The 14,892-nt window shown below is 40.4% G+C and overlaps 1 protein-coding gene across 1 annotated transcript; it reads right to left on the bottom strand.

The window, feature by feature from the left end:
* Positions 1-7,244: 7,244 nt before the first annotated feature.
* On the bottom strand, positions 7,245-7,795 carry LOC112913793 (protein FAM32A-like). Its single transcript, XM_072745114.1, has one exon. It carries the CDS (start codon positions 7,784-7,786, stop codon positions 7,448-7,450), a length of 339 nt encoding a protein of 112 aa, XP_072601215.1. The 5' UTR covers positions 7,787-7,795; the 3' UTR covers positions 7,245-7,447.
* Positions 7,796-14,892: the final 7,097 nt, after the last annotated feature.

Genomic DNA, 14,892 nt, shown 5'->3' with positions numbered 1-14,892 from the left:
ACTAAATCAGAAGCTCAGGAAATAAGTAAAGGCAGAAATGCAAGCAGAGATGATGAATAAGACTGGAACACCCAGGATGTCTCTGTGAAAAAGGCTGGTACATTCAGATCACTGTTAGCACTGGACTCAAGACAAATAGTTGGATCAGCCTGGAAAGTGAGGCCAGGGTAGACACTCTGAAAGCCTGGGTGAGTAGTCTGAGTCAGAAGCTAATCGTATGATTGCTTTGGGTTTGTAAATAATGGACTGAGTGATAAGAAAGACAAAAAATAAAATAAAATACAACAAAATAAAGTAAAATATAAAAACAGCACATGGCATAGAATGAATACTAGGCTAGATTTAAGGGTCCAGGGAATATACCTACATCCCTAAAGAATAGGATATAGCAAAAAAAAAAAAAAAAAAAAAAAAAAAAAAATTGGAAGCTGGAAACCCTAGATTTTGAAGGTGGAGATGAAGCAGTTTAGGGCTATTGGGGAAAGGGAGGAGAGAAGAGGCATATCCCATCAACATGGTATCTTTTGTATCTTCATGTTTTCTATTCCAAATTCTAATATAATGTCATAAGTGAATGAATGATGAATGAAAGAATATTGAGTTTGTAAAGGAAGGTGTGGAGAGTAAGCTGGATTTTAGGTTCCAAGCATATAAGTTATTTCATGGACTCATCAGTGAAATGAAAATCTCACTGGCTACAACCATAAAAATCCCATTGGTGAAGGAATCAGGATTCAATGGTTTTTGAGGAGGGCAACTTTGACCTAGTTCTGGGGAATGAGTATTGCAAAGGAATGACAGGATGGAGGGGCAGGGTAGAGGATGGTAGTAGTTTTGCTTCACTACAGACCAGGAAAGCTGGAAGCCTGTTTTTTTTGTTTTTTTTTTTTTGAGTTTTCAAGTGCAAGGTAAACATGAGAACAGTCTCCCCAGTGCAAAGGCTAGAGATGGGATTTTTAAATGAGTGGAGATGACACAAAGACTGGAAGAGTCTGAGAAGCACCTGTGACAAGTTTTATGCATGATCTGAGCCTACATATGTAGCTGTATTTACACACACACACTCACTTGCTCAGACGATGGACTCTGATCTTAGCCCAGTTTCATATCCTGACCCTCACTTCTGACACCCACTCCAAGTTTGGGAGTCCCTAAAACAACCCATCCCCCATCCCACTTATGTAAATATCTGCCAAGCCCCTTAATCTCTTGAAGCTTCCATTTTACTATCTGCAAAGCTGTTAAGTTCTGTGGGAAGAAGGCGAATGTGCATAGAGAATTGAACCTACCACCAGACATACAGTAAGCTATATATCTTCTGTAGCTCTTGATAACTTATGTACTTTGTTGTTGTTGTTATTATGTACTCTTTCACTCCAAGATGGCAGGCCCATCAGCAGAGTTCAAGATGTGTAAGAAAACTATAATATAACTTTAAAAGATGGGAGAAGGGGATCCCTGGGTGGCTCAGCGGTTTGGCACCTGCCTTCAGCCCAAGGTGTGATTCTGGGGTCCAGGGATCGAGTCCCACATCGGGTTCCCTGCATGGAGCTTGCTTCTCCCTCTGTCTCTCATGAATAAATAAATTTAAAAATAAACCTTTAAAAAAATAAAAGATGGGAGAAAATCCTTACCTCAGGGATAAGACCTTTGGAGGAGACATTCAATCTTTGCCTAATGCATGGATAGGTAAAGGGGAAAGTATCCTAATGTCGTAAGAGTGGGAAGGATATCACTGGGGAGCTGTCCTGGGAAATTCTTTTTTTTTTTAATTTTATTTATTTATGATAGTCACACAGAGAGAGAGAGAGACAGAGAGAGAGAGAGAGAGAGAGAGAGAGAGAGAGGCAGAGACATAGGCAGAGGGAGAAGCAGGCTCCATGCACCGGGAGCCTGATGTGGGATTTGATCCCAGGTCTCCAAGATTGTGCCCTGGGCCAAAGGCAGGCGCTAAACCACTGCGCCACCTAGGGATCCCCTGTCCTGGGAAATTGTATAAAGACACATCATCTAACCATCTCAGTGGAGATATATGTGGTGTAAAGCCAGAGTGGAGACAGGAGAGGTTGGGAAGTCATGAATATTGTATGCTTCTCTTTAGTAAGAGAATTTGACCAAAAAGAGACCTGGTCTTTGCCTTTGACTTCTGAAGAATAATGTTTAAGCCCTTGGAATGTCATGCTGTGTTTTGGTTTGTCTGGGGGCCCTTGGGTTACCCTAGGCAGTCCAACAATGTGATTTGGGGTGAGAAAGTTTGGCTCACGAGGTTAACCTCTGGAGGAATTAGAGATTGAGTTCAGCTACGTAGATATCAACCATGCCTCCATGGTGGAGCCCCAATAATCTCTGGACACTAGACTCAAGTGAGCTTTATTGGTTAGCAACATTTCATGTATGTTATCATGTATTGATGCCAGGAACAGAATGCTGTCCACACTCCATGGGAGGAGGACAACTGGAAACGGCTTAGAACTTCCTTAGACTCTGTCTTATGTGCTGATTTTCCTTTGGCTGATTTCCATCTGCATTTTTTAGTTATAATAAACCATACCATGGCTATAACATGAGTCTTTCTAGAAAATTATCAAACCTAAGCGTTGTTTTAGGGACTCCCAAACTTGGAGTGGGTGTCAGAAGTGAGGATAATCTTGAAGATGGCTCCTTTTAACTACACACACCACAATTCCAGTTTTGTTGGGAAGGAAAGAAGAGAAGAGAAAAGGGAGAAAGCCTGGGAGGGGAGGAGGGCAGAAGAGAAGGATGGAGGAAAAGAAGGAAAAAAATGTCAACCCCTCTCTATCTTTATAGATACATGCTTGCATGCACCAGGAGAAGGTATAGAAGTATTTTTGCCTCCTGTGGGCAAACTAATAGCCCGCAAGGATGTCCATGTCCTCATCCCTACAACCTGAAAAGATGTTATATTTCATGGCAAAGGGGAATTAAAGTTGCAAATGGAATTAAGATTGCTAATCATCTGACTTTAAACTAAGGGGATTACCCTGGATTATCTGTATAGACCCAATGTAATCAAAAGGGTCCTTAAAAGTAGAAGAGGAAGTTGAAAGAAGAGAACCAGAGATGTGACTAAGGAAGAATAGTCAAAGAGATGCAAGATTTCTGGCCTAGAAGATGGAGAAAGGGAACCATTAGCCAAGGAGTGTACGTGGCTTCTAGAAACTGCAGAAGGTAATGAATCAGATTCTCCCCCTAGAGCTTCCAGAAGGGAACCCAGCTGCATTGACACCTTGATTTTAGCCCAATGAAACCTGTAGCACTTGTAACAAACAGAATTGTGAAATAAATTTGTGTTGTACTAAGCCACTAAGTTTGTGGCAAGCTGCTACAGCAGCCACAGAAAACTAATCTTTTTTTTTCTTTTAAGTAGGCTCTATGCCCAGCATGTAGCCCAACATGGAGCTTTAACTCACAACCCCAAGATCAAGACCTGAACTGAGATTAAGAGTCAGATGCTTAACTGACTGAGCTACCCAGGAACCCCATAGAAAACTAATCTAAATGCCTAAGTATCAATATTGGCTACCTGGGAGAGATAGATTATTTATTATAAAGTAACACTTTTGAAAAAAAGTAGAGTGGAGATATTCTCTTCACTTTTGATGCTGAAGATTTCAACATGTGTGTTCCATAAATAATTCAACATTATTAGGTCCCAGACCTAACTTGTCATCTTTCTAGAAAACTAGACTCTCCTCCTGGTGCCCCCTCTCTCTGCTAAGGACACCTCCCTGCTCCTAGTCATCTGAGTTTAGAATCAGTCTTTCAAGCCCAGAGGTACTGCTGTCATGTTTCTCCAGGTTAGCACTTACCTATTTCCACTGGCTTCATTTAGCTTGTCACCTCTCTCTAGGACTGCAATAGCTGCACCTACGTGGTCCACTCTATTCTTGAGAGCCAGGTAAATATTCTAAAAGTGCATCTTCTATCATGTTACTCTCTGACTTTAGATCCTTCTTTGGCTTTTCCTTTCCTACAGACTTACATTTAAATTTCTTCAATCCAAGCTACTTCATTTCTTTTTTTCTTTGGAAAGAATGGCTTTTTAACTCCAAATTTTTATTTTAAAAATCTTACAACATAGATTTCACAGCCCAAAGAAGAATTATGATTTTTATAATTTATTCTGCCTTGTAAAAACCTCATTTTTTGGATTTCACTTGTATAGAGGTGTTTTGATTCATATAGTACTTTAACTCATACCAATAGTTTCTTTGTGTAGTCCAGAATTTAAAACTTTGGGGATGCCTGGTTGATTCAGGCAGTTACGCATCTGCCTTCTGCTCAAGTCATGATCCTGGGGTCCTGGGATTAAGCCCTGCATCAGGCTCCCTGCTCAGTGGGGAGTCTGCTTCTCCCTTTCCTTCTGCGTCTCCTCCTTGCTCTTGCTCTCTCTCTCTCAAATAAATAAATAAAAACTTAAGAATGTTAAATGTTAATTTTCATGGTATACGCTGTGAAACCAATTGATAATACTATTAATATAATTCTTTTTGTTACTATTTTTCAAAGCATTGTATGTAAATATTTCAAAGAGTTCTCCAAAGCTTATATTAAAAAAATAAATGTTCAACCAAACTCCTCCCCACCTTCAACTCTTTTCCCAGAAGCTAGCCATGTTCAATTCTTTTTCTAAATAACATGCTTTAGGATCCCTGGGTGGCGCAGCGGTTTGGCGCCTGCCTCTGGCCCAGGGCGCGATCTTGGAGACCCGGGATCGAATCCCACGTCGGGCTCCCGGTGCATGGAGCCTGCTTCTCCCTCTGCCTGTGTCTCTGCCTCTCTCTCTCTCTCTCTCTCTCTGTGACTATTATAAATAAATTAAATTAAAAAAAAAGACTTATTAAAAAAATAAGTCTAAAAAAGAAAAGAAAAAAAATAAATAACATGCTTTATTCTACTATTTTTTGCTATTTCTGTTTAGATATTACATTTCAACTTCTTACTTTGAAAGGAGAGTATGTAGTGTTCCCTGATATGCCTCACATTTCCTCCTTCTCCAACCTACTCATGTACAGATTTTGTTTTGTTTTTTTTTAATGAGCACTGAGTATTTTTTTTTAAATTTTTATTTATTTATGATAGTCACACACACACAGAGAGAGAGAGAGAGAGAGAGAGAGAGGCAGAGACCTAGGCAGAGGGAGAAGCAGGCTCCATGCACCGGGAGCCCGACGTGGGACTCGATCCCAGGTCTCCAGGATCGCGCCCTGGGCCAAAGGCAGGCGCCAAACCACTGCGCCACCCAGGGATCCCCCAGATTTTGTTAAGTAAATAATTACAGACCATTCATTCCAATCTGACTCTGTAGCTATTACATATAATTTAGCAACACAGTGCATTGTTGTTACATTGCCTTTTCTTTCTTTCTTTCTTTCTTTCTTTCTTTCTTTCTTTCTTTCTTTCTTTCTTTCTTATAGTCACACACACACACACACACACACACACACACACACACAGAGAGAGAGAGAGAGAGAGAGAGAGAGAGGCAGAGACATAGGCAGAGGGAGAAGCAGGCTCCATGCACGGGGAGCCCGACCTGGGACTCGATCCCTGGTCTCCAGGATTGCGCCCTGGGCCAAAGGCAGGCGCTAAACCGCTGCGCCACCCAGGGATCCCACATTCCCTTTTCTATACCACATTTTGTTTTGTTTTGAGAGTTAATAATTGTCTTGTGTTTTTCTTTGCTTAGTTTTGGATGTGCCTATCACTAATTCATCCAGAAACCTCTGTCTGAGATGTAAATCTCTCAGGAACCAGACACATAAAGTATTTACCAATTTATCTTCCTCTTGGGCACATCCAGTCCTGGAGATTCTTTTTTGCCCTCTCCGACCTCACTACTATGTACTCAGCTTCATGCCTTTCTCCTCCTCAATTTACTACCTTGTTTGCAGAATGGAGAAAGAATACAACCTCCATTAGCTTTCTCAAAAGAGTATTTATTTTCCCTGAACTATTTTGAAAAATTTAAAACCTAGAGAAAAATCGCAAAAATTTTACAATCAACATACGTATTTCAAACATTTTACCACATTTACTATTCCTTTTTCTCTTCCTCTCTGGCTCTCTTTTCTCTATCTCCCAATCTAATTATATCTTTGTGAACTATTTGAGAATTATTTACAAACATCATAACTTCACTCTGAAATATTTCACCGTGTGCCTTCTGAAAGTCAATGCACTAAGGACCTGACTTTCCTAACCACCATATACTTATCACACTCAGGAAATTAAACACCAATATAGTACTGTTGGGACCCCTGGGTGGGTTAGTGGTTGAGCATCTGCCTTTGGCTCAGGGTGTGATCCTGGAGTCCCCAGATGGAGTCCCACATCAGGCTCCTTGCATGGGGCTTGCTTCTCCTTCTGCCTCTCTCTCTGTGTCTCTCATGAATAAATAAATAAAATCTTAAAAAATATATATACTACTGTTATCTAGAATACATATACTGACATTTCCTCAATTGTCTCAGTAGTGTCCTTCAATTATCATTTTTTTCTTCCATTTTTACTCCATTTTATTTATCCAGGATCCAGAGATCTTGCATTGCATTTAGTTGTAAGGTTTCTCCTTTCAGATTACAGTTCTGTAATCCTTCCTGTCCTCACTTCATAAAATTGACATTTTATTAAATTGACATTTAAATAAGCTATTTTACAGAATGTCCCTCAATTTGGATTGTGTTCATTAGTGGCAGCCTTTGAAAGTTGGAAGAAATTAGAGATAGATTAGGGATTAGCAATACTACATGCCATATTGGTCCTGTTACATCCTTTATTTTTATTTTTTTTTAATAATTATTTTTTGCTTTATTCTGTTCATACGTGACAGCCCCAAACCCATCACTTGGTTTTTCTCTTTTGACTTTACTACTCTGCCACTACCTAGGTCAACGGTCTTCCTCCCAGTAGTATATATGGTTTGATCCTCATCACGCGGGTATAACACAGGTCCTCAGAGATCAGGGCTCTCCAGCACCAGGACCTCCGTCATCCCCTTTGTCTGTACTCTTGGGGCTGGGGCTCTGCCCAGGTCCTGTCACCCCTGAGGTGTCCTTAGGCCAGAAACACCAAGCAGGCTACATGTTCTCTGCCAACTCTGAATAAATGTGGGGACTGCTTAGAGCCTAGGGTTGAGGGTAGTGAGGCAGGCTGTGTCTGGGTCCATTACAAAGGGATGCTGTGCTTGATTAACGAAGGCTGCCACGGCGATACCCTCTAGACATGTCTGGAATGGGGACCCTAGGGGGAGAGACTGCGTGCGGGCCACAGGCTGCTCAGACAGGGACAAGGTATGTACTATATCCTTGCATTTGGCGATTCTTCTGCTTCCCAGGCTGCGTTGTCTCACACACCAGGTGGCCGAGGAGGCATTCTGAAGGCCACGAAGGTTTAAGTGGCTTCCCTAGGCTCCTGGGTGGGGAGGCTACTTCGTCCAGCTGACTTTGGGAATGTCATAATGCTCCGTAAGGGTGTCCAAGTGTCTGTTGAAGTCCTCCACTCTCTGCTCGTGGGTTTTAGATGCTTTCTTTAGGATCCTTTCCATTTGCCGCTTCTCCTGCATCTTCTCGAAGGCCGCCTGGGCCGGGGTTCGCTTGTCCAGGCCTCGCCGCTTCTCCTCCTCCTTCTTTTTGCTCGTTCCCATAGCTTCCAGGAGTTTCGCCTTGTCTTTGTCCTTCTTCTTCTTCTTCCGCTTGGTCACACCGAGCTCTGCGACGCCTTTTAGTTTCAGGGGCCCCTTCTGAACCTGCTCGTAAGCCGCCATGATGCTTGCTTTTCCCACATCCTTTATTTTTTTATTTTATTTTTTTTTTCTGTTACATCCTTTTATTTTTTTATTATTTTTATTTTTTTAAATTAATTTTTATTGGTGTTCAATTTACCAACATACAGAAAAACACCCAGTGCTCATCCTTTAAAGTGTTGTTTTTTAGAAGGTGTAGCTCTGATGTAAGCTTTAGAGAAAACATACGTAAATACCCATATACACGTACATACACATATTCACAAAATCAAGTTTGTGTAATTTTTTTTTGACTTTGTGTAATTTCAAGTGGACCACAGAACTTCCCTTGAAGCCTATACATGCAAGTACATGAAACTGTGGCAGAGATTGTGCTCTAAACATATCGGCATGGGTGATGGGACTTAGGATCCCGCTACTCAGCCATAGTGCTTGAGTTACATTTTAAGTTACATAATGTGTATTAGAAAAGTTACCTATTTTTTATTTTTGAAAAGATTTTATTTATTTATTCATGAGAGACGCAGAGAGAGGAAGAGGCAGAGACACAGGCAGAGGGAGAAGCAAGCTCCATGCAGGGAGCTCCATGTGGGACTCGATCCTCGGACCCCAAGACCACGCCCTGAGCCGAAGGCAGATGCTCAACTGCTGAGCCACCCAGGCGTCCCAGAAATGTTAACTCTTACCTTATGGAATTGTTTCCCTAAAATTCATATGGTGAAGTCCTACTACTGCAGAACACGACTGTCTTTAAAAAGTCTTTAAATAGAGTCATATTGAGAGAATATGAGGTCATTAGAGTAACCCTTAATCAATATGGCTACTATTCTTATAAGAAGAGAGGACTGGAATGCAGACAGAGCCACCAGACAGGGGCATGCACAGAAAGCCAACCATGTGAAGTTACAGGGAGAAGGCGCCTATCTGCAAGCTTAAAGAGAGGCTGTAGGAGCAGCCAACCCTGCAACACCTTGATTTTGGACTTCCAGTTTCCATTATTATGAAAACGATAAATTTCTGTAGCTAAGCCACCCAATCTAGCGTATCTTTCATGGCAGCCCTAACAAACTAATGTTTGTACCTTTCTGAATTCTCTTAGGAAAGTTTAATTATTTCAACCTCTATTCCCCTGGTATTTCATTAATATCTGGCCTTTGTGATAGATGCTGGACCAAATGACAAACCAAAACTGACCTTCTTCCTATACATGGTAGAAGCTGGACGTGCCAGAGAGATTCTAAAGTTTTGGGAAATAATCCAGGTCCTGCCTGGCTTCAAGGAAGTAGAATGAAACCACAGCCTATACTTTCATTGACCTTGGAGAGCCTTGGAGAACTCAGGTAGCATGATAACACTCTGGCTTTAGGATATCTTTTCTGGAGATGTCTCTAGAATTTCTGTCCTAAATGAGGTCCACTGGAGAACACTGAAAACAAGAAGAGCCTACTAAAGCTTAGAAAACTTTTGACAATAAAATTATTTCTGAGTTTTGAAATGAATAAGAAAGAGTTTTAAAATTCTAACATTACTAGGCATATTTCTTTACTTGACGCAAAGCAAGAGGAACAGTGCTCCAGGACCCAAAGACAACCTTAGAAATGTTGGTTGTTCAGTAGAAAACAACTGCAATGCTATAGGAGGCATCAGATCAGGTTTCTGATTTCTGAATCATAAGAGGTAGTAATTGGTGGTTCAAGTGACCAGCTGTTGCAAGTCTCTTTGGTCAAGTACATTAGGGGCAGCCTTTGAAAGTTGGAAGAAATTGGAGATAGATTGGGGGTTAGCAATACTACAAAGGGCCATTAGTAAATATTTTACAGCTTTGTGGGCCAAGAAGCAAAACTAAACATATTATATAGTTATGTGTATAAAATCAGAGCTGTGTATGTATTTATATAATACATTATATATTAAAGATTGCTTTTCCCTTTAGCAAGGCATTAACATTCCTTCCTTGTTAGCAAGACATTAACATTAGAACAACTGGAAGCTTCCTGAGGTAGTCACACACATCCCACCCTGGGTGGGGTTGTTTGTGGGATATCAGCTGTGCTTTGTCCTCAGCTAGCCCAGCTCCCTCATCAATAATAGAGTACTTTTTTTTTTTTTTTTGGTAATACAGGTTTACTGATAAGTGTGGAACTCCTTCCCCCCACCCCACCCCCAGGGTTGGAAGAAAATTTTTGTTTAACTGAGGTTCAAAATGACAGTTCTCTACCTTCAAGTTGATTATAAATGTTCAACTATATTGATTAGCAAAGAGATTCTATTTTCCATCTTGGAAAATGTCTTTTCACACACAAAGGTACTATAAAATACTGATATCAATCTACAGGCACTGATTCTACTTTATTATTGTCATTGTCTGAATGTCTAGTAACCCAGTCACTTGACTTGTATTTCAGTTTCCAGAACTATAACACATGCTGAGCTTTTGCCTTGACCCTCATGTAAAACGTTGCCTCTCAGTCCTGGTTCAGCATTGCTAACACCAATCTCACCGGGACTGCTAGTCGCAGAATCAGCTCCAATATTGGATCTTTACTTACCAAGGACTAACATCTGCTTTACCTGTACTGCTTATCAGGGTAGTTTTCTGTTTGCTAGGCATGCTTGTCAATCTCTTTGTATGTTTTTCTGCCTTTTCCTTATGACAGACCCTCCTTGATGTTGGCCACGTATCCCTTGTTATGTCATGTTACTTGAGATTTTTCAACTTTGGCAGACTCCTTCTGGCTGCTTGGCCTGAGCCTAGTATTTGCCTTATCTCCACCACCTCTCTCAGTGTATCTAGTTTCTTCGGACCTTCCCAGTCTGGCTTGTCTAAGTACTGCTCAAGTTCTAGTGCTAGAACCAGAAAGGGCAGGTTTATGTGACTTAAGAAAAGTTGATGTTGGCAGGCCATGGGACTTTCCCAAGACAGCAGCAAGTAGGTTTTCTGTGATTTTTAGAAAAGTTCTCAGAGTTCTGTATGATGACCTTGTTGAGTGTGAGAAATATTTATGATTGGTGGGAGATGAAATGCTAGCTGCCTATCGGAGCACAAATGTTCTAGGCCATTAAGCATTACAATATGCAGAGTGAAGCTTTCAGAACCCAGAAGGTGCAGACTGTTCTAAAGTTTGAAGGGGAAAAGAATAGCAGTGCTTCCAAAGTTCAAGTAACTTAAAGAGCACAGAATCCAGTCAAGCTAACTAGACAGTCTATTCCAAAGTCTAAGTTGTATGGAGGGTGTGGATTTGGCCAGTGTCCAATGCCCAGGTGAACTGTTGGGAATAAGTTTCTAAGACTTGACACACTCAAAAGAGGTTGGAGTTTAGGGCTCATTTAGGGGAATTGCTATAGTGGAAAATATGACTAGACACTGGACTGTGCTAACATCTTTACTATACCTGCCATGTGTATGTCCCAGGTAGACTTCCCGAGGTTTACTCACCTCAGGACCTGAGGGACTAAGATATTTTTCCATTAATTTGGTAATTTAGAGATAATTTGAGGTCACCTTAAAAGTTAATAATTTGATGTCGAGTCAATTAACTTGCAAATGAAAGAGACAAGATTTTATCAGAGGCCTCTGGACTTTCTTATCTAGTGCTTTTGTGTTCTCAGGGTTGAAAGAGGGAGAAGGATGAGGGAGGAAGAAGAGGAAGGATGTTCTGACAGTGGGGGGAGGTAAGGAATTACATAATAAAAATATGGAGCCAGAGTCAGTGGTATTCTGGTGAACAAAGCTGATATAGAATCAAGTGGCACCATGGAGAGTAACAGGAAAGAGCATCTGAATGCAACTGGGGTATTAATACCAGGTTAGCATCGGGGAGTCAAGGTATACAAATTATTATAGCAGACAGAGGGGTGCCTAGGTGGCTTAGTCGGTTAAGCATCTGCCTTTGGTTCAGGTCATGCTCTCAGGGTCCTGGAATAGAGCCTGCCCAGTGGGGAGGCTCCCTCACCCTTTATTCCTCCCTCCCATCCCACTCCACCCCACTCCCACTTATGCATGCACTCATGCCCTATTGCTCCCTATATATCAAATAAATACAATCTTTAAAAAAAATTGAGAAGGCAGAAACCAAGATAACAGATTCTGGAGTTCCAAATGAGAGGTTAAAATAGGGCAAAGTCTTAAGAAGAAGGAAAAATATAAGAAGATGCTCAAAATGTGTATCAGAGCAAAGTCTTTTAGAGGGAGGGAGGGAGAGAGAGAAAGGAATGAACTCATTTGATTGTGGGGACTGGCAAGTCTGAAATCCATAGGGCGGAGCAAGCTGACAGGTTGGAAACCTGGGCTAATGGTGTAGTTTTGCAGGAAAATTTCTTGTTCTTTTAGCCTTAAACTGATTGAATGAAACCCACCAACATTATTGAGGGTAATTTCCTTTATTTAAAAGTCAAATGATTGTAGATGTTACCACATTTACAAAATACCATTGTGGCAACACCCTAGATTAGATTTTGATTAAATAACTAGATACTATAGTTTAGCAAATCAACACAAAACTACCATCACTGACTGGAAGATAAAAGTAGGAGAACTGTTCATGAAAGTCAAGGCAGATTAGATAGATTGTCATAAATGCAAATAGAAAAGTTGAAGCTAGATGTCAGATGACTAGATAAAAGCCATGATTCTTAGGAATCTAATTTTGATGCCAACTGTGATGTAGACTTGATTTTTTTTTTCTTACTCTCTGTTTGTCACAACAGCAATGATAACAGTACTCCTGAAGTGGGAATCTCAAGACCAGGTGGAATCTCACTTCTGAGATAGCAGTAATCAAGGTGACCTTGGGCAGATAGTCAAGCTCTAGAGATCCTCTAGTCTTATCTGTAAAATTGGCAGTTTAAGCAAACCCAGAGAATGTTTGCAGAAAAAGAATTCAAAAGTGCATGCACTGCTCAAAGCAAAGTGTTTACACTGATCTTGGCTGCATATAAAATGGCTAGGAGGGATAATTTAGCCCAAAATCCAGTAGATTCTAATTCAATTGATGTGGAACCTGGGCCTCAGAATTTCAAAAATTAAAATTAGAAGACTATTCTGGTTGTTTCTAATTTTATCTAGTGCAGAGAACTGTTTGCCAAAGTTATTCAAATATGTTTTTATTCACTTCTGACTTTTAAAGACCTGGTATTGGGGATTCCTGGGTGGCTCAGTGGTTTAGTGCCTGCCTTCAGCCCAGGGCATGATCCTGGAGACCTGGGATCGAGTCCCACATCAGGCTCCCTGCATGGAGCCTGCTTCTCCCTCTGTCTGTGTCTCTGCCTCTCTATGTCTGTCTCTTATGAAAAAAAAAATCTAAAAAAATAAAAAATAAAAAAATAAAGACCTGTTATCCACCGTGGTCCAGAGAAAGAAGTCTTCAGACCTTGGTTTAAGTTATCCTTATGGCATCTTCTTCTAAAACTAATTCCTTCTATTCTAGCAATCAATGCATACAGATGCTCCCACTGGGTAGGCCTGAAGGTGAAGTTGGAGGTATACTAGAATGAGAAGGATAGCACAAATCCTTAAAAGGAAACAAGGCTCTTCTTCTTCTTCTTCTCCTTCTTCTTCTTCTTCTTCTTCTTCTTCTTCTTCTTCTTCTTCTTCTTCTTCTTCTTCTTTTGGATTAGAGAATAAATTTATTTCTCACAGTTTGGAAGGTTGGGAAGTCCAAGATCAGTTGCCAGCATGATCAGGTAGGTGTTGGTAAGAGCCCTCTTCCTGGTTTGTCGATGACCATCTTTTTTGCTGTCCTCATATGGTGCAAAGAGAGAGGTCTCTGGTCTCTTTCTTTTTTAATAAGTGTAAGAGGCCCATTATGGAGGCTCTATTCTCATGACCTCATCTGAACCTAATTACCTCCAAATATCATAATGGAGATTATAGATTCCACATATGAATTTGGAGGAGACACAAACATTCATAGCATTCTGCCCTTCTTTAAAAATTCAGCATGGCTCTTATTCTGAAGAGTTTTCCTTAAGGGAGTGGGCTCTAATAATACAATCAGGGATTTAGCCATGGCTTTCAGAAATAATCTTCACGTTTATAAGTCATTGCATATTAGGATAGATTTCCTATTTTTTTTCACCGCTTTTAGGGCTGTAATAGTTTAGGTTAGTGTTTTCCAAAGAATATACTGCAACCTACAGGATTTTTATAATCTTTATGTCAGAAAAGGGTTCTCAAGTTTTTATTGACCAAGGAAGTTATCTTAGGACTAATGTTTCATGGAATTACACTTTAAGAATTACTGCCTTGGGGTCATTTAAACTGGAAGAGTTTATGCCCACCATTTACTATAACTCTCTTTGGCTACATTTGCTATTAATTGAGCTTCTTTCGTCATAACCTGTACCCCCCTTTCTTAGGGAGAGGTGTGTATTAGGATGCTCTGGTCTATATAAATAAGGAAAGAGTAAGTTTATTTGGTTAGGGAAATTGCCTTGAATTTGGGGAATTAGAAGACTCGGATTTCAGTTCCACTTCTGGCATCTGTAATATACATGACTTGGAACAAGAAAGTCATAGATCTTAATTTGAATAATCAGACCTTTACTCAACTACAAAATAGGAATAAAATGTTTGTAAGGGATATTAACTTTGACATGAGATAAAACGTATGAAAACATATCAAACTTTTAACCTCTGTGAAATAAAAGATACAATTATTATATAATTAAATACTTCATATAAATTCAACAGAGTTTGGGGATTCCTATATGGTTAAAGCACATTTTTAATATGTTGGTTTTCAGCTGTGCTATGAAGTTTATACAAATGAGAGACTCCCTGGAATTTCTGTAACAAGGCCTTTTGTTCCAGATTATTTTTGAAGAAAACAAATGGTCAGATTGTATTAAAACTTGATTATAATCTTATGATCTCTTTTTATTTATATTTTGATCAGTATTTAATATTTGTCTACAGTGTCCTGGAAAAGGACTTTTATCTCTTTTTAAAGATTTTTATTTATTTATGAGAGACACACACACAAAGAGGGAGAGAGTAGTGAGAGAGAGGCAGAGACATAGGCAGAGGGAGAAGCAGGGTCCACACAGGGAGCCTGCTGTGGGACTCGATCCCAGGACCCCAGGGTCACACCCTCAGTCAAGGACAGACACCCAACTGCTGAGCCACC

The sequence above is a fragment of the Vulpes vulpes genome, chromosome 1 (assembly GCF_048418805.1).
Source record: "Vulpes vulpes isolate BD-2025 chromosome 1, VulVul3, whole genome shotgun sequence".
NCBI classification, from domain to species: Eukaryota; Metazoa; Chordata; class Mammalia; order Carnivora; family Canidae; genus Vulpes; species Vulpes vulpes.
The sequence above is the reverse complement of the archived record's forward strand: the minus strand, read 5'-3'. Positions and strand labels throughout refer to the sequence as shown.